Raw genomic sequence first — 23745 nt, forward strand, 5'->3', positions numbered from 1 at the left:
GTCTCTTCCTTTCAAGAAACCAAATCTAATGCGCGTTCACTAGCATTTTGTTTATAGCACTTCCAAATTTCTTGTTTATGGATTGCAAGTTACAAGAATCTGGTTGTGTCATGGGCCCCGACGACCCCTCCGTGCATAAACCTTGGAGTATACGGATGGATATATTATCATTCTGATGTGATTCAAACTATAAATAAATATGACGAAATTTAGAAGTATCGTATAACAAGTGTTTTTTTTATATTACTATCTTTTAATTAAAAGTATAATTTAACTTTTATAAGTCTACTTTTTTTACTAAAAATTTAGATAAATTGAATCCCAGATTCATTAAATTCAACACATATTTCAAAATTCAAAAAATACTTATAAAATATTTGTGAGGTATGAGTCTGACTGATTAGATTAACCCTATTAACTGGATAAGTGTATTATAAGTATTGGCACTAAAAATTTGTGTCAAATATTAAATAAAACTTTTTAATTAAAACACCTAGGTTTTGTCAAGGGTTAGTACTTCTGGTTAATTACACCCATTTTGTACACCAGAAATGGGAATATTTGTTGTGATTATTCAATATTCATCGCAATTGTTATTGTACTTGTAACATACTAGCATTGAACCTTAAGCATTAAAATCTATATACGAGACATAAAATTGGAGTGGGTCACACACCAACTGGCAAATGGTCTAATAATAATAATAATAATAATAATAATAATAATAATAATAATTCCTTGAATGAAAGGGAAATAGAGATAGTTCAATCTGCATCACTGAACTGACTTTGATTTCCACCTCACCAATTCTTCTATTTTCTTTCTTTCCGGGAAAGTTACCCTCTGGCAAGTTTCCAGAATACGTGTAGAAAATGAAAACAGAAGGAGAGCAGAAAAGAAAGCAAAAAGAGTCGAAAATATATAGATAAAAAAACACAATTTTTTTTTAAATTCAATCTTTTTGGTCAAGGAAAGAAATAAGAAAAAAATAAAAAGATGTTAACAAAAAAGAAAGAAATTAAAAAAGTGTGCATGCACCACAATGCATCGTGAAATTCGTTCATAATAATATACACATGGTCACATTCACATACACATCTTATAGTAGTTCTTCCGTGTTGAGTTGGAGAGAAAATTCTTCCAATCTACACTTGTGAAATATGCTATTGCTACCAGTTTTATTCTTCCTGCGGATAATGGAGATTGGAGAGTCTGCTACTTTGGTAAGTAGCAACATTTAGGTTAAATGTTGGGTACCGCTGATGAAGTCTGTTTGATGTTTGATCAGTATGGTTTTCGCATTAGTCTTTTCTATATTTTCTTTTGGTCTTGTATTTTCAATGAGGGACAAGTTCGGCTGTGATGCAAACAGATGGATTTGAACCTGTAAAAGAATTCAAATAAGCCATGTACAGCTGACAAAAGGTACCATGCGTGAAGAATCAAGATTGGAAGAAAGCCAGCTGACTCAACCTGACCGGAAGAAACTAAAAATTATGAGAGCAAAATCCCTAATGATTGCCAGTAGATTGTTCACACGAGATTCCGTAAGTGTGTAAGTCTGAAGCAACTAAAACAAGATGTAAATCTTATCCATTATCCTAAAGACATTTATAAACATTATTAATATACTCCCACAATTTTCAATGCTTCACAGCATAATTTCTAATAAAAACTTTCTATTTATTGATTCCTTAACTATTTTTAAGACCAAATCCCGTTTCTAAATAATCTTCAGAGAGAGAGACGTTACAGAAAAAGAACTGATTATTTGACTACAAGCCACTAGGTTATAAAACTACAATATCATTGTTATGGATGGTGCCCAAAATAAGAAGGCTAGGCAATTATATTCAGCAAGAGAATAGAACAAATATGTAGCAGCAGCTGCACTGCCATCTTCATTTCATGCTTTTCAGATCTTTCATTCTCTGTTTTTAACGAACTAGACAGCAAGAAAATCATAATTGCACCATGTCGAACCTTCCAAACTTCAAATTGGTGGACCGAATTGCAAGATCTAATAAAAAATCAGCTAGAGACTTCCTTGTATTCTAATCCCTTTAGCTCTCTCATCCTTCGATATTGTCGATGCTATGGCCTCTCATATCTTTATTCAATTCAGATGATTGATCTGCGTTCCGTGTAGGCCAAGAAACCTGATATGCTGACACAAAGCAGTTGCAGGACACAAATTCAACATTTCCAAAATCAATACCAATTACCACCAGGTCCCCCTAGAGCAGCAGCAGCAACTTTTTGTGTTATGTGTTGAGGCTTAGTCTGAAGTCCATTAGCACCTTCGATCACTTCTTCTGCCCTCTCACTTTTACAGCTTGGGTTTCGTCTTGGATATGAACTGCTTGGAGCAGCATACTGGGCTGAAACAGATGGATTTCTACCCATCCTCCGCTGCTCAGCATCAGCTGTAACTGCTGCCCCACAGTTGTTGTAATGCAATATTGAACCTACAACTTTTCCGGGCCGCGCAGCAACACCTGAAGCAACTGAACCACAACGGAAAGAAGCAAACTTAAAATCCACGCAATGGAAGCATCTATTAATAAATTTCAGATCCAAAGATGAACGTACACAAGTGTAAGGGAGAACAAATGTATAAAGGACAAGAACTGAATAGCAACATGACATTCTCTATGAAATCCAAAATCTGTAATATCACCATCTCCTATAACCCATTCTACATCCAATTCTCTGGATCCAGCTCCTCTAAAATGAGTAACTAACTTTAGAGGTAAAGTAATTAATTTCAATAGTTGATGAAAAAATCAACAGACAATGTTACATGCACAAACACATGTATAACAAATCATGGATGTGTTCAAGTGTGCCTAACACAGAATATTATGCCAAAAAATAAATCATCAAAAGAATCATAACAAATCCACAGCTCTATTTCATTAATACAAGTCCTGCTGCTTTCAGCCATTCACACATAATTCCCATCAAGTGACAGAAGCAACAAGTTCACACAACCAGAAACATACTTCTTATAAAGCACATTAATAATGGCCATTAAATTTTAATTTATTTTATGGGTACAGATTCCATACCTGACCATCAACTTCGATGTCACACACTGAGACTGGTCTTGCAGTTCAAAATTACTAGTACTATTATATTATATATTATTGAGTTATAATATCTCTGCCAACTGTCTATGGAATATATTTTAATTTATAAAGGGTTCAAACTTCAAAGAATGATGAATCAAATGTAACAACCAGAAGATAATGCCTTCCATGCACATATGAGAAGCAGGAAAGAAGAAAGAAAGGAGGAAATGGAGAAGCAGCAAAATACATACTACGATCAGTCATCACACCTTGAATATTTTGAGGAGCTTGTAAAGGAAGCCTGGTCATTGGGATACCACCAGTCCTGTCCATGGCTGGCTTCTCAACTTCTTTGATGATACACTTGGAGATATCATCTGCAACCTCAGCCATATTTTGTCTTGAGTTATCAGAATACAACACACATGGCCTGCATTTACAGTCTCAACTCTCAAATCAGCACAGTTGGTGCAGTTCAAGAGAACGAATGGGTGTGCTGACAAGATAAAAGAGCAATAGCTAAAGAAAAAAGCCACATTTTCCAGAAACATTTAACAAAATTCGAATACCTAGGTAATGATGCGTGTTGCCTCTCGGGTGGAGTAACAGTTCCAGCTTTTCCATAATGCTCCTCAAGATATGCAAATTGTTTCTTGAAGTGGTCCACAGCACTATTCGAAATATATGTTAGGATAAAAAAAGAAAAAACAAATGCTGAACTGATTGCTATATAAAGTAGGATAGCAAATTTATATGCTTATAAAAACATGAAATTGCAGTCAAACTTGTATTTCGACAAATGCAAAGTCCTGGTAAAGTTTTCAAAAGTATTTATTAACAACATTAAAAAGTAGGCATCAAAAGGAAATGCTTAAGATGTTTGCGGATCTAGAGCAGAACAACTTAAGCTGATGTTGGGTGGAGAAAACATAATCTTATATCAGAAGATGTTGGATGGCTCACAAGTAACAATCAAATTCTCTCCAACGATAAACAGGGAATTCATTAGAAAAAGGGAAAATGAAGAAACCAGAAGTGGAGAAGAAGAAATCTTCCAAACACCTATGTATGAAATTAGTTAAAGGGTAGAACAAAAATATTGACCAAATGTTATTATTTTATAACAGTATCAGGGGAAATATCAAACAATGTTGAATTTATAGATCCCATCAAGTGTTCAAACACATGCAAAAGAATGAGAAGTGAAACAGAAACTTTGGTTCAGGTTTGGACAATAGTACCTTGGATACATGAATCCTGTTGGCTCTTCTCCCTCTAGATGTTCTTTTAACATCTTTGGATGGTACTCCAGAATCTCTCGGTATATAAGCTCTCGCACATCTTCCTTTGTTATCCTACGTCTCTCGAATTCAAATTCCATCTTGGTAACTGGCTGAGCAGAAGGTTCTCTCTCAACCTTGGCCAAGCCTTTAAAATATGGATATGCTAGAGCCTAATTATATCATGCACAATATTCCCATTAAAGCTAAATGCGATGTGTGGATAGTTAACAGCAGATGGATGGAAATTCAACCTCTTCAGCAGTAGGTCGATCCTTAGGTTCAAATGCCAGCATTCTTTCTAACACACGAAGAGCAAGGGGGTCTACATTAGGAAACTTTTGGGAGAAAGGAACTGGCTTCTTCTTACGCATGCAACACAAGTATCTCCGAGCTTTCTCATTCCGTACCTGTTAATATACTGCCAAGGTTATATTAAGTAACAAAATAAAGGACACAAATTTGCTAGAAGGATTGGCAAATGAACAACAGACCCTAGCAATGGCTTCAGGAGATGGTGTTCCAAGAAAATCAGTCATGAGGTCCAATTGATGGACAACATTCTTCCCTGGGAAAAGAGGTTTTCCAGTTAAAAGTTCTGCGAAAATGCAGCCAATGCTCCATATGTCTATAGCTGGGGTATACTGAAAGACAAAAGATTATAACAACATTGATTATCCATCTTCATTTCACAAACACTAGCAACCATTAATAGGCATGGTTAGAGGGATAAAATAACTCCTAGTCTCGACACAGGTTTTGTATGTTTAACGTTATAAGTTGTTAACAGAAGTTAAAATAAAGGCATGGATAATTTAATTTAAAAAAAGTCCTGAAGCGAATTTTGTAGGAGCAAGATCTATAGCATAGCATCAACTTTACAGATGATGATAGTACAAAACTTTAAGGGGGGGGGGGGGGGAGGAGGAAAGCAATGTGCCCAAACTTTTAGATTGCAAGCTGTGCTAAGTATGAGATAAACAGAGCAGTCATCCAGGATAAATTGGTAACAGATATTGAACCTTGGAGAAAAAGGATCCACACAATTCAGGAGCTCTATACCACCTTGTTGCAACGTAATCCTGCAAGGAAACAAGTGGGCATAAACAATGCATGATGACAAGAGGAAAGCTATGTTGAAGGTGAGTATTTCAGAGGCAAAAGATTCTTACTGTCCAAAATATAGCAGTTGGCGTATCATTGAAAGCCACTCTGGCAAGACCGAAGTCACAAATCTTCAGTTTGCAGTCAGCATTTGCTAAAATATTTTTTGGCTTTAGATCTCGGTGAAATACATTTGCTACAAACCCATTAAAAAGTTTAAAATCAGCCACAATGATCATGTGATTCAATAATTAGCTTTTATAATAAAACATTAACTATGAAAAAGCTGCATTAGGAATCTAAAAATAAAAACTAGCTAAATATAAAGATCATAACCTGTGTGTATATACTTCAAGCCTCGAAGAAGCTGATAGAGAAAAAACTGATAATGCTCTGGAGTCAAATCATCATTTGCTTTGATGACCTGATGTAAATCAGATTCCATAAGCTCAAAAACAACATATATATCTTTGAATTCCCTTCTAGAAGGAGGTAACAAAATATGCTTGATCTCCACAATATCAGGATGGTGTAAGAGTCTAAGAAGCTTGATCTCACGAAGAATGCGAGTGGCATCAGAAACATGTTCAAATATGTCATTGATTTTCTTTATTGCAACCTTTTCTCCAGTGTGTGTATCATATGCAGAGCAAACAACACCATAGCTTCCTTTACCTATTACTTCCTCTATTTTGTATCTACTCCCTTCGCCGTATTCTGTAAAGAAGTCTATATCTACAGACGACTGCATAAACATAACAAATTAGACTTTGTAATATACCAAGCAAAGCCAAAGTCATGATTTAAATGAGCTGCAACACATATATGAGGCTCCATATACACAAGTTGCAATCTCAGCATCTAAGGTTTGTGTCGATCCACATAGAAGAATAAAGCTACCTAAAAACTTAAATTAAAAGGGAAAATATTTAAAATTATAAATTAGATATGCATAATTTATTCAAATAAAATTGAATTTAAAAATTCAGAGAGAGAGAGAGAGTCAGAGAAGTTAGGAAAAAGATGTCACATTTTAAGAGAGTGAAGTAAGAGATTAAGCTGAGAGAATTTATTCTAATTTAATTAAATTTAAATTTAAATTTAAATTATATACATTTATTATCGCTTGAAAATATCCACTGCATCTTGTTGATGAAAACTTGATGTTTAATTAGCCAAATAAACAGGGAAAACAGATAATAAGGAATCGACAGGGAATTATTAATTAAGCAACATGATTTCTTCGTAAATGTTTAAGGCTCATAAGAGGAAGAAAAAGTGAACTGAGAGTGTTATCCTAAAAAGGAAAGTTTCAACAATAACATGAACAAAGTCTTGTATCACTTGGTGAGATCAGCTCAGAAAATGTCATTGGTATTGGTCAAAAACCTTTCAAAACTGATGGGAGTTGTGTTAGACCTCGTTAGGCAATATAAAACTTTTCAAAACTGAAAAATAACAACTCTGGCTAGGGTGGTAGAAAAGGAAAGTTAAAGCAGAAAAAAGAATTGATCGGTGATTTCCAGTGAATAAGCCGCCATGTATGACGTAATTGATGGAGAAAGACAGAGTTAAAGAGATTATATCACTCACAAGAGTAAGGATTCTAATTTATTATATAATAATGAATGAAGTATTCCCCATGCTGTTTCATGAAAAAGTTTCCTGGTTGTTGTAATGTTTAAACTGACATGAACAGTGAAACATTTTTTGTTTTTGAAAGTATCCATTGCAATGGTCTGCGTTCAGTAGATAGGGTAGAAACCAAAATCGCTAACAAGAAATGAAAAACTTTCTGCAGGACTTCTTGTCTTATGTGCAATAAAGTAAAAATAGAAAGAGATGTAAAAACAAAAGTATGCAGTGCCAGGGATTGGCTTTTAACAGAGTCCAAAGGTATTGTGTGACCCGTGTAGCCGACAGTGGGATAAGACTTTGTTGGTACTATTGTTGTATGTAGTGCCAGGGACCCACGCGATACTAGAAGGCATGAAAGAACAAAATCTCAATACTAAGAGTACAAATCCTATCCATACTATATATAGATGCAGAAATTACAAAACAAGGAGCAATCACTGTCTTCAATGTCCACCTAAAATACCCCCAGCAATATCAGCCAACAATGCAGTACAATTATGCTACATAAACACACATGTACACAAAAGTGTGCAAATATGTTGATCGAGTAACTTTACCTTTTTTCTCTGATCATGCGGCATCTTGAAATTTAAGCATAAAACTCGTCAATGATCCAACAACCCCCTCAACCGCAATAATAAAAGAAGTGCAAAAAAGAAAAATGGATAAATTAAGGAGTAAAAAAAGAAAATAAAGACCTTCAGAGCTCAACAATAAGAAGACAGACCCAGTAAATTTTGGCGGCTAAAATAACACCCGCGATTGTAACAAAGGAACGTAAACTACACTACATAGCACTGTATTGTATAAGAGACGGAGAATTCGGAAGAGGAAACAAGAACAACATAGACAATTTGGCGGAAGTACCAAAAATGTAGCTGTAAATGCCCCAGTTACAGATCACGCTGGAAAACGAGTTATTCTAATCAATTAAGCTGAGAATCAGCGGAAAAACTAATCTTGTGGCGATGATCACTAACAGGGCTAAAGGGAACGAATAAAAAATAAAAAACAGAGACAGAGAAAAAAAAATGAGATGGTGAGGATTTTAGAGCCGAATAAGATTCGTTTTTTGGTGTGGAGAAAACTGGGAATTGAAGAAGCGGATTCTAGAGATTAGAAGGAGAATTGAGAGGGAGAAAAAGTAAGGCTTTTGGATCTCAGAAAGAGAATCGGAAAGACAGAGAGAACATGTAATGTAGTTGAAGTTGAAGAATGGTGTGGTGTGGTGTATTAAGCTCAGAAACAGAGACGCGCATAATAAAGGGAACAAGACTGGAAAATAATTTTAGTTATTATAATTCCGAGATGACTCTGATTTAAAATGACAGGTATTACAAAAAGGACATATTTGCCACTCCTTCTTTTCTCCTCGTTCTACCATTTTTTTTTTTTAAGTTAATTATTTTTAAAAAAATATTAAAACATGTTGATAATATCACCCCAAACACTTGGATCAACAAGCGTAAGACTAATCTAAGTTAACTAGTAATCTCAATTTTAAACAGTTAATATATAACTACGTTAATCTCCACCGAAGTATATTGCAAAAATCATTTTTAGAGTAATTTATATTAACTTAAGTTATGTTAGCATTTTCTTACAAATCTTCTTAATATTTTATGGAAAAGTATTAAATAAAAAGTAAACACATTTAATATTTGAAAAACTTTAAAAACATTCAATTGTGTTTTTGTGCAAACGAGAAGGAGAACTAGTGCAGTAAAAAGAATTATAAGAAATCAGAAAAAATAGTATTATTCATATTGACTTTTACACTGCTATTCAATATTATTTGGTTTGCTATTTTATTTGTAAAGATTTTTCTTTTGTGAAGATTTCTTATGCGATTTATAAGACTTAAATTAAAAGTAGTATTTATTTTTTATAAGATCTAATTCATAATGTTACTTATATTAATTATTTAAAATTAAAATATTCTTAATTAATTGTAGTAAGAAATAAATTAGTAATTGAATTTTATGAATAAGAATGGATATAGTAATTTTCAATAATACTGTGATTGAATTTCGTAATTTGTTCGTAATTTCTTTACATTGAAACCTGTTCTTGCATAAGGCGTTGCGTGGAAGAGAGTTGGGTGAATTCATAGCTGATAGTAATTGGTACATGACTAATACCAAAAAAGTTGTACATGTCCGACTCATTTATGATTATTAATATTGAATGCAGATGAGAAGGTGATCCGAAAATAAATTGAGAAAGTGGATAAATTAAAAAGGATAAAAAAAAAACACGTACTAGGTTACGGTTTATAACAAAAATAAATAAATGAAAATAAGTATCAAATTTTGTAAAACAATATTTAATAGTTTCCTATCAAAAACATTTTTTTTCCTTTAATCATATCAAATCGTTCTTCCTCTCTTTTGCATTACAAAAAAAAATCATTCTTCTTTTATTTTTATCTATATACTTCATTTTCTTGATTGTTTATCTCTTAATTTGTTTTCTTCATCTTTGTTTATTTAAAGAAATAATAAATAATTAAAAAATCATTTTGCATCACAATATAAATTGTTTATTAAAAATGTAAATGTGATTTATAAACTTTAAAATATTTATTTATTATAAAATTCAATTTTAATTTGTATTTTTAAATTTCTATATATTTGCTAAAATAGGAAGTGTAAGAGTTATTTTAGTCTCTTTGACTATATGTATGAAGATAAGAAAAATATTTTTTACATAATATTTTTTATCGTATCTTTATTTTTCTTCTCTTAAAATGTTACTTCATTGATCCAATTATAATTATCATCATAGATTATTTTACATAGATGAAGAAAAATTATCAATTATTGAAAGAGAAAAATGATTTTATAAAATTAATCTTATGATCATTAATTTTTTTTATTCATCATTAATATTATAAAGAATATCAATAAAAATAATTAATATTATATTAAAAAACTAATATAATAATTATTATATCATTTTTTTTCTTAAACAATGATTATTATAAAACAAGAGTAAATAATAATATTTTTTATAACAATCATAATTAAAATCTTTATTATCCTACTAGACTCCAAATTATTCCCACAAACTTCAACTTTTTATACCAATTATCAATCTAATCGTTAGTACAAAAATTAGCCACACTTGCTCATAATATGAGATGCCCTATTGTATACAGTCTGTACACTATTCTTCTTCTATTATTTGAAAGATAAAATAGTAATGTTATTATTACTGAAAATGATATTGCACACGCTTTCTGACGGTTGACAGAGAGAATGTAGCTAGCGAGAAAATAAAAGCGGGCCCACCACATGACGTAGGCACGTGAGCGTCGCAATGCACTACTGTGCGTGTTCCTACCGCCTTACTTCGAGTTCGAACACACTTTTTATCTATCTGAACCGATTTTTAAATTAAAATTATTTGATTTAATAAAAAAATATCGTAAACTTTAAGTTAATTATATTAAATTTGATATATTATTTAATTTACAATTTCCAATTATAATTTTTTTTATTATGAAGATGTAACTTTTCCAAGCTACTATTATTATTATTTAGTTGTTGATATTTTTTATATTATTTCTCTTATAAATATAATTTCTTAAACTTTAATAATTTCTCTTGTAACTTAACTGATTATATATGTTTATCACGAAGGTGAGATTGTTCCAAGATTTTTTCATTTATTTGTTGTTGATGTATTATGCGTTTAATTATTCTTTTATCTTAATTATTTCATGCATTGTTAATCTTTCAAAACACTAACACGTCATAATTATCCTATAAGCCACACTGTTGCACCGTCAGTCATCAATTGTATTTTCATAATACTATGTGCCTGCCTCTTATTTGTATTATGAAAATACTAGAATAAGGCAAAAACATTGTAACCCAACACAGAAATCTTATATACTATTTGAATTTTCTTACAGAATTATATATAAAATCTCCCGAACCAAATAAATCGAGCAAATCATAGCAGCATTCTTGAAGTTACGCCATATAAGCAAGCTAGGTTCAAATTATGCTGGTGCTCGACATCCAAAACCTTTCTGATCTTTTTTCAGTGAATTGGGTGAATATTCATGATTTATATTCTATGTCTTGAAGTAAAAGTGTGAGGTGAAATTCCATATCGTGAAAAAGTTAGATATATAAGTGAGGAGAAGATTTATAAATCTGAATCTTAAGATTTTTTTATTAAAGTGTGTTGTTAAATTTTTTTATGTGATTATTCATGGTTCATTGATGTAAATCTTTTCAATTATCACATCATTCACCTTGAAAAAATTATATTTATATATGTCCAACTTTTAATCGAGGCCACAAGATAAACAAAAAAAGGAGAAAATAATGTGTTCAAAGTTGAAACCTCAATATTTTGTTTCATGTATTTGTTCTTTTGAAAAAGCTAAACTAGAAACATACAAAGAGGCCCAAATGTTCCTTTCCAGCATAGTCGTTGTAGATGTGAGCTGTGGGTAGAAAAGGCTTCACATTTTCAAATAGACAGGTTCTCATGTGACGCTTTCCAATTTTTTCTTTCAAATAGACAGGCAGACAGTTTTGTTTCTTCTGCATGACCTGCTTTTATATATTTTTTTTTATCACATTTTACTTTAAAATTGGATAAATTGGTTTTGAAGTGTTGAACTTAATAAAAAGATGTATGCCTAAATTAAATTAGACATGAATTTTATATTAAAAATGTGTTCTAGATTTAACTCAAAGTCATATAAGCATCAGCAAGTCAGAATCTCATGTCACCACAAGTTACCGACTGGGGGAACTACTATTATGAATTTGACTTATGCCAGACCTAGCACAATCAGACGTCATACAAGCACCAACAAGTCACTACTTCATGCCACCATAAACCGCAGACTTAGGAGAGGGTTTATGCACCATCTAAATTACTGGTACATATAACATAAAATGTATAATTCTGATTTTGTCATTATGTAAAATTGTTACGAATTATCAATCCATAGCTCTCAATCTCTATGCGACTTACGAATTTTATAAAATCTATTATTTTTATTTAAAATTTATATATATAAAAAATATATTATTAGATTAAAATTAATTATAATAAATTCAAAAAAATACATTAATAAATTTATGTTAATAATGTATTTTTTTACATATATAATTTTTTATTAGATCTATAATTTTTATTTACAATTTATGTATGTATATAAATTAATTATTAAATAAAATTTAATTGTCACAAAATTTATTATATAAATTTACAAGTATATTAAATATATATTAAAAATTTTAGTGTTATATATAAAAATATTAATTATTTTATAATATAATTGACTTATTAATTCAGTTGGTTAAAATGTTGTACTAATAACATAAAATCATCCGATATGGAGAGTTACTTTTTAGATATATAATTTCTTTTCTTGAAAATCTGAACTTTTTCAAATTAAACCCAAAAAATTGAAAGAATTAAGATTTTTTCTTACGACAAATATTTTATGCAAATCTTTTCGAGATGATCTATACCATACTTGAGTCTCCCAAGGTGATATATATAAGTTAATAGTCTTTTTTGTGTTATATTATACGCACATTGAGAATGTAAATAATTATAACCATATACATATAAAATAATAATAATGGAATGTCAATTCTCAAACTTTATTTGTAAAGTTTCGATTCTTTAATAATCAAAATCCAATTATTTATGAATTAATCCATGTTTAAGTAGTCAAAAAGACAAACAATTTAATATTTTTTTGATGACAATTTACTGTTGAATTATATCCTTTGCCTCCATAAAAAAATAGAAGAGACTAATCTCAAGGCAAATGATCTAAAAACTCAATCTCACTATTCTTAAACAATTTTCTAAAGTTAAATTTTCTTTTCACACTATTAGAGATACAAACATAATGGAAAAAATTGGATCCAAAAATACAAAAACAAAAAAATTCCCGTCAAACTACCAAATCAAATTGGAACAGGCTAACAAAATATAAGAAATCAAAAAGCTTAACATTTCCTTCTATTGAAAAACTAATTACTCAATTCTTGTGAATCCAATCAAATAAAACACAAATAAATAAATAAATTTAAATATTTAATTGAAGAAATTTTTTATATTAATTATAAAATAAATGATTTGAATTTAATTTTTTAATATTTAATTATAATTTACGTTAAAATTAACGTTAGCGACGAGATCTATTTGTAGGTCGGCCATCTCTTCTTATCAAGAGGCACAGCAATGGTCTTCCTCACAAAACAAAGTTTAAAGCTGGCATACACAAAATTAACGGGAAGAGATATGTCTGAGAAATCCCTTTCGGTTAAATCAAAGGCAACAATAACATGTTTTAATACATCTTGACGAGAAGCCAACCAATGAATGACACCGTTGAAAAACAAGCCGAAATCCGAAACAAAACGATCAGAGCAGCCCTCGTAAGACAAATAGGGAGGTTCAATTTCTTTCCACGCATTGCCTCTGAGTGAGAAATAATACTCCACATGGATCACATGCTCATCTGGGTGAACACCTGTAAATGGATTGAAGATGCAAGAACTTTGATTGCAGTCCAAAAGTAAAAAAAAAAACCCTGCAGGAACCTACAAATCGGTCACCAAAAGGTTCTGGGAGCAGAAAGAATAATCATAAAATGATGCATTGATGTCTATGGATAGGATTTCAGGAATAGAAGAGTCTAAAGTCCGTGCGTTCTGCAGGTCAAAATGTGAAATTGCAAGGTGTGGATCAGAGATGCGAGAAAGCCATGACTTACACAGTCTTAAAACGGAGAGTAGACTTCACCGGCAACCTCAACATATGAGATACGAGATGCTCACGCTCAGGTCAGGGTGCATAATCTGTTCCTTCCTGTCTGAATTTAAATTCCATATATATTCAGGACAAAATCGCACCCTGTGTGTCCCAGCCTCATTCAGTATTCTATTTTCTAATAACTCTGCGTTAATAATATTTTTTTTTGGATTTAGTGTATGATAATTTTGTAAATGATATTATATTATATTCATAATGACTAGGAGAACAAAAGGTGCATGAATAGTGTCTTTCTATATTTTTTTAAATAAAAATAAAAGACAAGAGAGAAAAATGAGAATAAAAGTTTTAGTACCCTGCTAATCATAAAGCAGGACCCAATTTTAATTTTTAAACCAGAATTTCTCACTTTTTTTTTTATTTCAAACTCAATTAATTCTATCCCACCATTTTTTGAGATGCTTAGCTTCTATTGCAATCTATTACAGTATGATAAGAAAATTAATCTAGTGGATCCTTAATTAAAAATCTACTCCCAATTTTACTTTTTCACCTATTTTTGCACGTGTCAATCTTTGGAATAATCTCCCACTTTTTTTTCTCTCTCTACCTTTCATTTTTTAAATTTATTTTCTTCTTTCTTTTTCTTATTAATTTATTATTATATGACATGTCAAAAAAATTTAGTTAATAAAACGTGATTTTAATCTTCAATTTTTAAATATTTGAATTAATTTAAAATAAAAAATGCATAAAAAATAATTTATTCAATAAAAGTTATAGAAATAAATTTATAATATTTTTGTCCAAATTTAAAATTGAGATAGTTTTAAATCATATAATCATTTGTAATTTAAAATGTTTACTTTAAAATTTAATTCCATTCAGTTTCACATTATTTTATATTTAAATATAAATACAAAAAAAAGTTATCAAAATCACGGGGACAATGAGATTAACTCTGATGTTTGTAAATATAAGTAAATTATACTGCTTTAATGTTTAGTTTTTCATATGTTCTTTATTTAATTTTAAATAAATAATTATATACATAAATTCATTTTAAAACATGTATAAAGACGAGCGCAACTATTCGAACAAGTAACTGATTAGTTTTCTTAAAACTCCAGTTTTTACTAATATTTTTTTTTAATCTTTTATATATAAGATTTTACTGTATATTTTTCTCTCCTTCCACCCATTAGGTAAGATCTTATACTTTTATCATCTTGTTTTTACATAAGTTAGAATTTCTTTATTTTTTATTTATTATTATTATATCTGATCAATTTTATAAAAAATAAATGATAGTATAAAATTTATAATAACTTGTTCTTATAAAAAAAAGCTAAAGGTACATAATCCTTGACTATAATAATTTTTAAAAAATAAACAAAAAGATAATGAAATAAATATGAGCAATCATAAATTAATCAATCATAACACTCTTCTTTGAATATTCATTATTTAAGAATATGTCTTACAAGAAAAGGTTCAGATTGTGTAACCCACAAGTGTTGCTGCTAGTTAGAAATTAAACCCCTCATAATTGGAGGACAAATTCAGGCATTATGTTTCCCAACCTCATTCGATATTATTATAAAATATTATATATATATATATATATATATATATATATATATATATATATATATATATATATATATATATATATTTATGATTGTGTAATAATAATTTTTATTTAATAAGTAATAATTTTGTAAATAATATCCCCTACTAACGTATGATTGTATGAGTCTACCTACTTTTTTAGACCTGTACAGCTCTACTCTTCCCATATTCATTTTTATTTGGATATTCTCTTTTCTTCTCTTATGCTTTTAATTTTATAAAAATTCAATGGTTTAATGTAATTGAATATCAGAAACTTCAATATATATCGATAGAACCAATCTTATCCCATATTGAGTTATGATTTTGGATTTAATGAATGACTATATCAAAATTTCAAACCAAATAAAAACAAAGATATGTACCAAAAAAGACAGATTTAATTTTTCTCGTCTCTAATACAAGAACTACAAATAGTCAAATACATTTTATGAATATGATTTTTTTTAACCACACTTATGACTTTTTAATAGGATTCTAAAGCATCTTTACAATCTTCAATACTTTTGATCAATTACAAAATTAGTCTTAGTTTGGAGCATCATACTTCAAAGATACTTTGCAAAGATCAAATAAAAGTTTGATAACAGATAGGAAAGTAAATGTCTAAAAAAGTCTCAAAAGTTTGAGTGAAGATGAATGGAATATCTATACATCATACTAAAATATTACATAAAATCTATCAAAATTCATTATAAAAATAATCTATCAAAAGCTTTTATATTTTTTTTATTAAAGACCTTTGTTAAGTAGGACTCGGTTTAATTGGACAATTGACCATACTGCTACAGCATGCCGTGTAAGGAATGAAAAATAAAATACGCAAAATAGACCAGAACTGGTAGCTTTTAATGAGACGGAAAAAATCATCTCAATCGTCACAGAAAGTGTATCCAAAAACGCTGTTCGTCCACACCCCTTTAAAAGATGTACATTCTTATGGCTAGAAATCACTTTTCTGATTAGGCTAAGCAGTAATTGATTATATAGCACTCTATAGTTTACACATACTACTAATTGATGTGAAACGTGAATGCCTTCCTGGAGGGTCTATTTGATAGTTAAGTGCTTGTCGTTTAGAAATTCAAACTTCACAGTATTTAATTATCTAAAAAAGGGGTTCATAGAACTTCAGAGACTGCTCCAAAGAATGGAAATAGCTTGAAAATTTCCTTTTAATATCAAATTCGAATCAGCATAATTTAATAGTGGTTTTTGAACATGAGAATTCAATCTATTCAATGAAATATCATGACTCGCCCACACCAACTCAAACATCGCCATGCTCCCACTTTCTAATCAAAGTTCTCACTGTTTAAAACAACTTGGCCAGTACATTTTGGTATAAAGAAAAATAATGATAAAAGAAAATAAAAGTTATAGTTACCAACTTGGTTTTGCAAACAAAATAAGGAACATCACAAAACAGCTCCTGCTATGCTTGATATTACTAGGGGCCTAGCATATCCTCCATTACAATCCATGAATCTCAATTGAAATTCCTGACATCCTCTTAATCGAAATTAAACTCTAGTAGAAGAAACCCAGTACCTTACCACCAACATTTTTTCTCCTAGCTTCTTCGTGATCCATGATGCCGGCAGAGGTAGTCAATACAATATACCCAAACTGCAAAATTAGTATAAATCAAAAGGTAAGGGATAAGTGGAGGAACCATTTGTATTCAACATAACAGAGTAACCAATCAGTATAGTTCAATGGTTAATCTGATGATATTGAGCGAGTTAAAGTCACGGCACCGCTACAAATAAATCGACCTTAGTATATAAGCAATCAGACTTGACCAATCTAACTCAATCCTTGCATAAAAATTTCACAACATAGAAGTAAAACAATCATCACAAGGAAGAATCAAACCCTTTTATATGAAGGACCATAGTTCTGATCTTAACAAAATGGTAACACAGATAAGCTCTTATTCCATGGCACTATACAAATGTAAGACCTCACCTCATGGTGTGTATAAAGTTCATAGAAACATGCATTTGAACACAGCACACAAAAGGGTATGAAAAAAATAACTTTAACTGACCTGTCTTGAGGGGAGAAGCCTAGCAGTCCAACCTTCAATCTCTTTGACGCCGACATCAAAACGGGGACTAATAACCCCACACTTGTTCAGTCTACCGTTCAATTCAACCACGATTTTACCAGCCCTGTGGTCATCAACATACTCAAACTCTCCAATGTATCCTAAACAAAAAATCACCCGAACACAACAACAATTTCAATACACAAACTATAATAATTAAACAGAAAATAAAAATAAAAACTTTGATTACTGAGAGATATACCGTGCTTCTGCATCACCAAAAGGAATTTGATAATGACTTTGGAGGATGGCCGAATCATGACTTGGCGCTTTCCCCTTTTCTCAGCATTGTACATGCTCTTCAGAGCATCGTTCAGCACACTAACCCTCACCATGGTCACTCGCTGAGACGCAAATTTCAATTAGAATCAAACAATTTATTATAATTATAGCGGCGTAAACCAAATCACACAATCCGAATGGAACCACTTTATGAAGAGAGAGAGAATAGTGTTAATCTTACCGACAGACAAGAGAAGCCTCAGGGAAGGTGCGACGGTGCTTTTCCGTTCAGAACTGAACGACAACGATGAAAACACGCAAATAAGTAGACTCACGACTCTGTATATTTAGGGTTTAGGAGCTTCATAACCTCTTGTTGGGCCATATTTGGGCCTGAACTTGCTGTATTTTTGTTGGGCCATCTCGTAGGCCTTCTTATATATATATATTTTTACATTTTTTCCTATTTAAAGAATAATGTCCTCCAACTCATAGCTTACAGACTAATCTCACTGTTGAACGTGTTTATAGTTGGTTCAAAAGAATAACATTTAAATACTCTCTTTGCTGAATAAATTGTTTCTACTCATGTAAATATAAATAAAACATTTACACCATTGCACTAAATCTTTTGGATTGTAAGCCTTCCTATATTGCATTTGCGCACGTGCCTTCATACATTATCCTGAAAAATATTTATTTAGGTCCTTAAGAGTTTAAGACTTTGTCATTTCAGTGCGTTAAACTACACAATTTCAAATAAATTATTAATTTTTTTTATCTGTTTCATCTATTTTTTTTAAGAAGTTCATCTAAATTTTTAACTTAACTATTTAATTTAATGCCGTTTTGATCCCTATATATATATTAATATTATTACTCAAATCACATTTTAAAATATTTTGGACTAATGTGATTGATCAATTACACTTTCAAAAATTTATTTGTTTTAAAGATTAAATTGGCAGTATTTACTTTCTTTGGACTGTTAGGCCCTCCCCGTAACCAAGAGAGAGATTGAAATAATTATTTACTCTTATCAGTTACGAAGTTAACTCAATGAGCATCTACAATTCTACTAAACATTGCAGAGGTCAATATAATTATATATATATATATATAAAGAAAATACTGTTTTGTTCTTCACTTTTCATTAAACTTCTTTATCCATTGTGGTTTTTGAAAGTCTCATCAAGTTAATCATATTAAATTCTTAAAAGATAAAAAAATATTAAAAACCAAATTTAGCAGTGTATGTTTTCCACTAGTGGCAATGCTCACTGTCTCACTTTTTCTCTCCATATTTTGGGATTATTTTGTCCTTTAACTAACATTATAAAACTACATTACTATTATTTTTTAACTGTATATATATAAAAAAATTACCCCACTAACTACAGTCTCGTTTAAGCTCCATTTTTTAACAAATTTATAGAGGCAATATTCACTTTTCCTCCTTTTCCCAATATAAATAACTATTATAATAGTAATACCCTCTTTTCATCTCCATATTTTTTGAAATATTTTATCGTTTAACTTACATTAATGTATAAAAAAATCTTTTAACTAACATAGTTTAAAGTGCATAGAAAAAATACCCACTAACTTCTTTTTTTACAAAAAAAATAGCCACGCACTCTCATTTAACCTCCATCTGTTTTTTTTTTTAATTAAAAAAATACAATATAGAGAGGTACTGCTTGCCTCTTTTCCCTTAGCAATTAGCATAAGCATAATATAAGCAAATTACTATGTTGAAGTTGTCGTCACCATTTTACAGTTAAACAAATATATAAAGGAAATTCGGAAGAATCAGGAAACAATTTTGGGCAAGATTTATATCAATAGAAAAGAGAATCCGTATTTGAAGGCACTAACTAATGTTTCCAGGGAAAATGTTCTTCTGTGCACAGTTGCACCAGCCGAACAGCGTGTCCTTTTGTGTTAGTTTTGCTGGAAACAGTGTTCTTTCCCCCTATCGAAGAACATCCCTGCAATGAAGATCATTAAAAGCCATAACCTAGAACAGAAATTGTAACATATCTACTATGATCTGCTAATTCCTATAATGCTAAGAGTGTGTAATCCTGTATAGAACCAGCAATGGATTAGCATAATTGTCAATCAGTTGCTTTTTCATTTTTTGCAATGTTTATTGTGATACTCTGTATTGGTTCATCCAATCATCACCATGTAGGCATGTACCAACCTTGAGACATACAAAAGTGTCAAATCTAACTAAAGTCTCAAATTTAAAACATAACAGGCTGCAACAAATACAGTCAAAGGCTAGAACAACAAGTTTGTATGTCTAGATTTTATGCTTCTATTTCTGCAAATTTCTTATTATTTTCACACACAACAGGCTAGAACAATCAAAGGATCAGCACATTTTCCGCAAACGAGCCGCACAAATGAAAATGGATAAACAAAATATTTTCAACTAGTGTGGAGAAACCAAAGGGGGAGTAAAGTGAAATGCGGTAGGATTAATCTTTGAAAAGGAAAAAAAAAAGATTATCTAGATAAATGTATATAAAAAAGTAAAATGGGAGTAGGTTAGCAATTGGGGAGAGTGTAAAGCTTGCTGTTTTGTGTTGGGCCAACTCGAAGGCCTTCTCTTATTGCCTTAAGACCTATTCCTTAGCTTTTGCTTGGTCAATCGTGAGTTTGAGTCTCCTATATCTCCTCTGTGTGAATCTGAGTTATTGCTATATAACAAGTACAAGTTAGTTAGTGCCTTAAAAATGAAGAGATTCAGTCACATAGGAAAAAACAGAACGCAAAAGATTGTGGTGCATCTGCAACAGGATCAGATATGAGAGAAAGCCATGACTTACACACACATTGAAATCTTAGTTTTAAATGTGTATAAGTCATGGTTTTCTCTCATATCTAATCCCCACTTTGCAATATCTCATTTTGAACTAGCTGCCACACACACGCACACAGAGACTTTGTGTTCATACTCCGAACTCGATCCTCTCCGGTTAAATAAAACTGGAATGTGCAGCTTACAGATCTAACCATTCATGCATATTTTTTTTTATATTTTATACATTAAATTTATCAAATATTAAAATAACTAACAGCTGAGATTTCAAAACTGCAGAGGATCTTTTTCCTGTTTGCTCCTTAAATGCTATCCATAGACTTCAATGCACCCCCTTCACGTTGATTCTGCTCTTGTTGCATTAAAGCTCAACCTTCTATTTCTCAATACTTATTATTATAATTTTGCTGCTTCAAAGCTCGACTTTATGTTTGCCAATACTTATAATTATAATGTTCGTATCATAGGTGTTCACAGAGCTATATATTGGTCGCCTATTCAGTCATCCACCATGAGATTTACGTTTTCCATATTTCTCTGTTATTTTGGTAACCCATTAAAAGAATCGGTTATTCACATGTTACAACAGATTTGTTCTCCATAGGTTTCTGGTTTAGCATTATATCTTGTTTATGTCTTAGGTTTTTGTGTGGTTCTTATTATGTGCAAGAAATTGGTTTGTACTAAGGTTGATATGTTGTTGTTAATTGTGTGATAACATGAGAATGTGCACAATTTGCTTGAAGTAGGAATATAGTTGTTTAGTTAATGGGGGAATATATTACACCCTAAATTAAAACCTTTTTGTTTGTGTGTCTTTTTTAAACATTACTTAAAGATCCTAAGGTTTTCTTTTAGTTGATTAAATTTTTATTCTCTTAAATTTTTTTATGTTTTAATCCTTGATTAATTTTATATCAACAATCTTACTTCTTTTAATTTTTTTTTGTCTATTTTTAGTCTCTTATTTATTTTTATTACTTAAAATTAATCCTTATTTTACCAATTTTTAATCCCTTATTTATTTTATATCTTTTATATCTGGATCTATTTTTGATAAGTTAATTATTTTGAAGCAGTGTGCTCCTTTTCTTAATCTGACTTTTATTATCAAATGCTTGTAGTAGTCTCCATGTCAAGGATTAACTTCTCTTGTTAATTTTCTGAATCATAAAAAAATCTCATTACTAACATTTTAGAAATGAAATATTTTAATGTGCTTTTTTGACAAACTAATAAAAAATTTCAATATTAAATTTAATTAAAAAAGGCATTAATTAAAGTATAGCATTTCATTAAATTAAAAATTATGTAAGAAATTTGTAAATCTTAATTATAGATAAATACAGCTGATAACATTATTTTATCATGTATAAATATAATTATATGTCACTTTATTAAGAGTGATATCATTAAGAGAGTTAAGAATTTATTAAAAAAAATAAAGTTAAGAATTTGAGTTTTTAAATATGGTGAGAAATATGTAAACTTTGTTTAGAATTTAATATTTATGTATTCACAGCCTAAAACAATTTTATAATGTTATCTAATCAAAATTACTATTTAAATTATTTTAAAAGTTAATAAATTTATCATATAGGATGAATTATGATTGAATAAGTAAAAATTTTTACATGATTAATGTATATTTTTTTTTTCAAATATAATTTATGATAAGATATTTAATGGACTATCTCAATATAATTACTTTTGATATATTTTAGTTTTAATCATAATCTCACTAACAATTGGTGATAATTTGTATATTAATTTTGTTGATACATACAAATATATACTAAAAAAATTATTAATGATAAATATAAATTAATTTAAAAAATCTTAATGATTTATATATTACTATTTTTTCTTATTTATATAATTAAACTATTGCATGAAAAAAATGGTTATATACTCAAAGAGTATATATTTTTTTTAAATATGATAAATTTATTAAATTTTATAATAATTATTTTAAAAATCATCGATAAATTTTGATTGGACGATAATATGATCATTAAACTCATATTAGATATAGTAAAATATAAAAAAAGAGAAAACTATTAGAGAAGGAATAGTTGTAATTTGCATTTCTTATATTTATTATATATGTATTACTATTATGTTAAAACGAAGGAGGCAGGCGCGGAGCATGAGACGCCACAGGAAATGATAAATCAAATTCTTTTGAGGTTGCCCGTCAAAGTCTCTCCTCCGATTCAAAAGTGTCACTAAGTCATGGCTTTCTCACATTTCCGATCCGCACTTCGCAACTTCACATTTTGAACTATCTGCAGCACGCACAGAGAGAGCCATGAATATCAAGTAGCCAAGCAGTGAACTAGAGAGGCATGGATTACTCTACCTATTTTAGCAGGCTGAATGCTACTTGCTAATAAAATTAAATTTGTTAATCTTTAGCCTTTCTTAATGATTAAATTGTTTAACAATATGAATTTTCTGCTCTTACTGTGTTTTTAGGTGTGGGGAAAGTGTATTATGTGGTTTGTAATATTGCATTAGTGTCAATGGAATCAATAGGGAAGTTATACCTGGGATGATTCTCTCACCCTTTCGTTTTCTTGCTATTTCTTCCATTTACATTGCAGTGGGGTGTCAAGTTGGTCCCAGCTTAGGTATTGAAGTTAGTGATCACGTATCCTTTAGTTAGTTTTTTTACTTACTTTTGGTTTACACATATAGCTTTGGAGCATTTGATACTAAGAAGTCCATCTTTTTCAAGAATTGGTTGTTAACGTCCAGCTTAATTCTTGAAAGGTTTCTGGTTCATCATTATATCTTGTTTTTGTTTATGGCTTAGTTTTTTTTTGTGTGGTTCTTATGTGCCTTTTAAGAAGTTGGTTTGTACTAATAAGCTTGATGTGTTGCTAACTTTTTGTGTTTTCTTGAGAATGTTCTTATGTGTGTGGGTTTGCTTAGTTGAGAGATCAAGAGAATGTCTTGTAACTTCTCTCTTGTTTCCCCCCACCCCCACCCATTGGATATCTCCCGTCCAATTGTAGCATGCATTTCATTCAGAATCTGTCATCTGCTAAAACTATTATTCTCAATGTCTACATGTCGTAGATT

At 30.4% G+C, this 23745-nt stretch overlaps 2 protein-coding genes, 1 long non-coding RNA gene and 1 other non-coding gene across 7 annotated transcripts; 1 reads left to right on the top strand and 3 right to left on the bottom strand.

Moving 5' to 3' along the window:
• Positions 1 to 1043: 1043 nt before the first annotated feature.
• On the bottom strand, positions 1044 to 8385 carry MAPK16-4 (mitogen-activated protein kinase 16). 4 transcript variants are annotated; one of them, XM_006583995.4, is made up of 10 exons: positions 7654 to 8385; positions 5795 to 6203; positions 5527 to 5654; positions 5377 to 5436; positions 4849 to 4998; positions 4609 to 4764; positions 4316 to 4527; positions 3644 to 3745; positions 3344 to 3504; positions 1044 to 2507 (listed from the first exon to the last, which is right to left on the bottom strand). In XM_006583995.4, exons 1-10 carry the CDS (start codon positions 7675 to 7677, stop codon positions 2212 to 2214), a joined length of 1698 nt encoding a protein of 565 aa, XP_006584058.1. In that variant the 5' UTR covers positions 7678 to 8385; the 3' UTR covers positions 1044 to 2211. The 4 variants fall into 4 exon arrangements, with proteins under 4 accessions (XP_006584058.1, XP_003529601.1, XP_025985140.1 ...); XM_003529553.5 differs by having other exon boundaries at positions 3326 to 3504; positions 7654 to 8364; XM_026129355.2 differs by lacking the exon at positions 1044 to 2507 and having other exon boundaries at positions 3343 to 3451; positions 7654 to 8367.
• Positions 8386 to 13343: 4958 nt separating this feature from the next.
• On the bottom strand, positions 13344 to 14522 carry LOC106799388 (uncharacterized). Its single transcript, XR_001389082.3, has 2 exons — positions 13860 to 14522; positions 13344 to 13676 (listed from the first exon to the last, which is right to left on the bottom strand). It is a non-coding gene; the product is annotated as an uncharacterized lncRNA (long non-coding RNA).
• A 2264-nt stretch (positions 14523 to 16786) lies between these two features.
• On the bottom strand, positions 16787 to 18226 carry LOC100799973 (40S ribosomal protein S15a-1). Its single transcript, XM_003529554.4, has 4 exons — positions 18067 to 18226; positions 17806 to 17947; positions 17544 to 17704; positions 16787 to 17119 (listed from the first exon to the last, which is right to left on the bottom strand). The coding sequence occupies exons 2-4, from the start codon at positions 17936 to 17938 to the stop codon at positions 17021 to 17023; spliced, it is 393 nt and encodes a 130-aa protein (XP_003529602.1). The 5' UTR covers positions 17939 to 17947; positions 18067 to 18226; the 3' UTR covers positions 16787 to 17020.
• Positions 18227 to 20634: 2408 nt separating this feature from the next.
• MIR1513A (microRNA MIR1513a) lies at positions 20635 to 20727 on the top strand. The gene has a single exon (NR_048621.1). It is a non-coding gene; the product is annotated as a microRNA MIR1513a (primary transcript).
• The last annotated feature ends 3018 nt before the right edge of the window (positions 20728 to 23745 follow it).

The sequence above is a fragment of the Glycine max genome, chromosome 7 (assembly GCF_000004515.6).
Source record: "Glycine max cultivar Williams 82 chromosome 7, Glycine_max_v4.0, whole genome shotgun sequence".
NCBI lineage: Eukaryota > Viridiplantae > Streptophyta > Magnoliopsida > Fabales > Fabaceae > Glycine > Glycine max.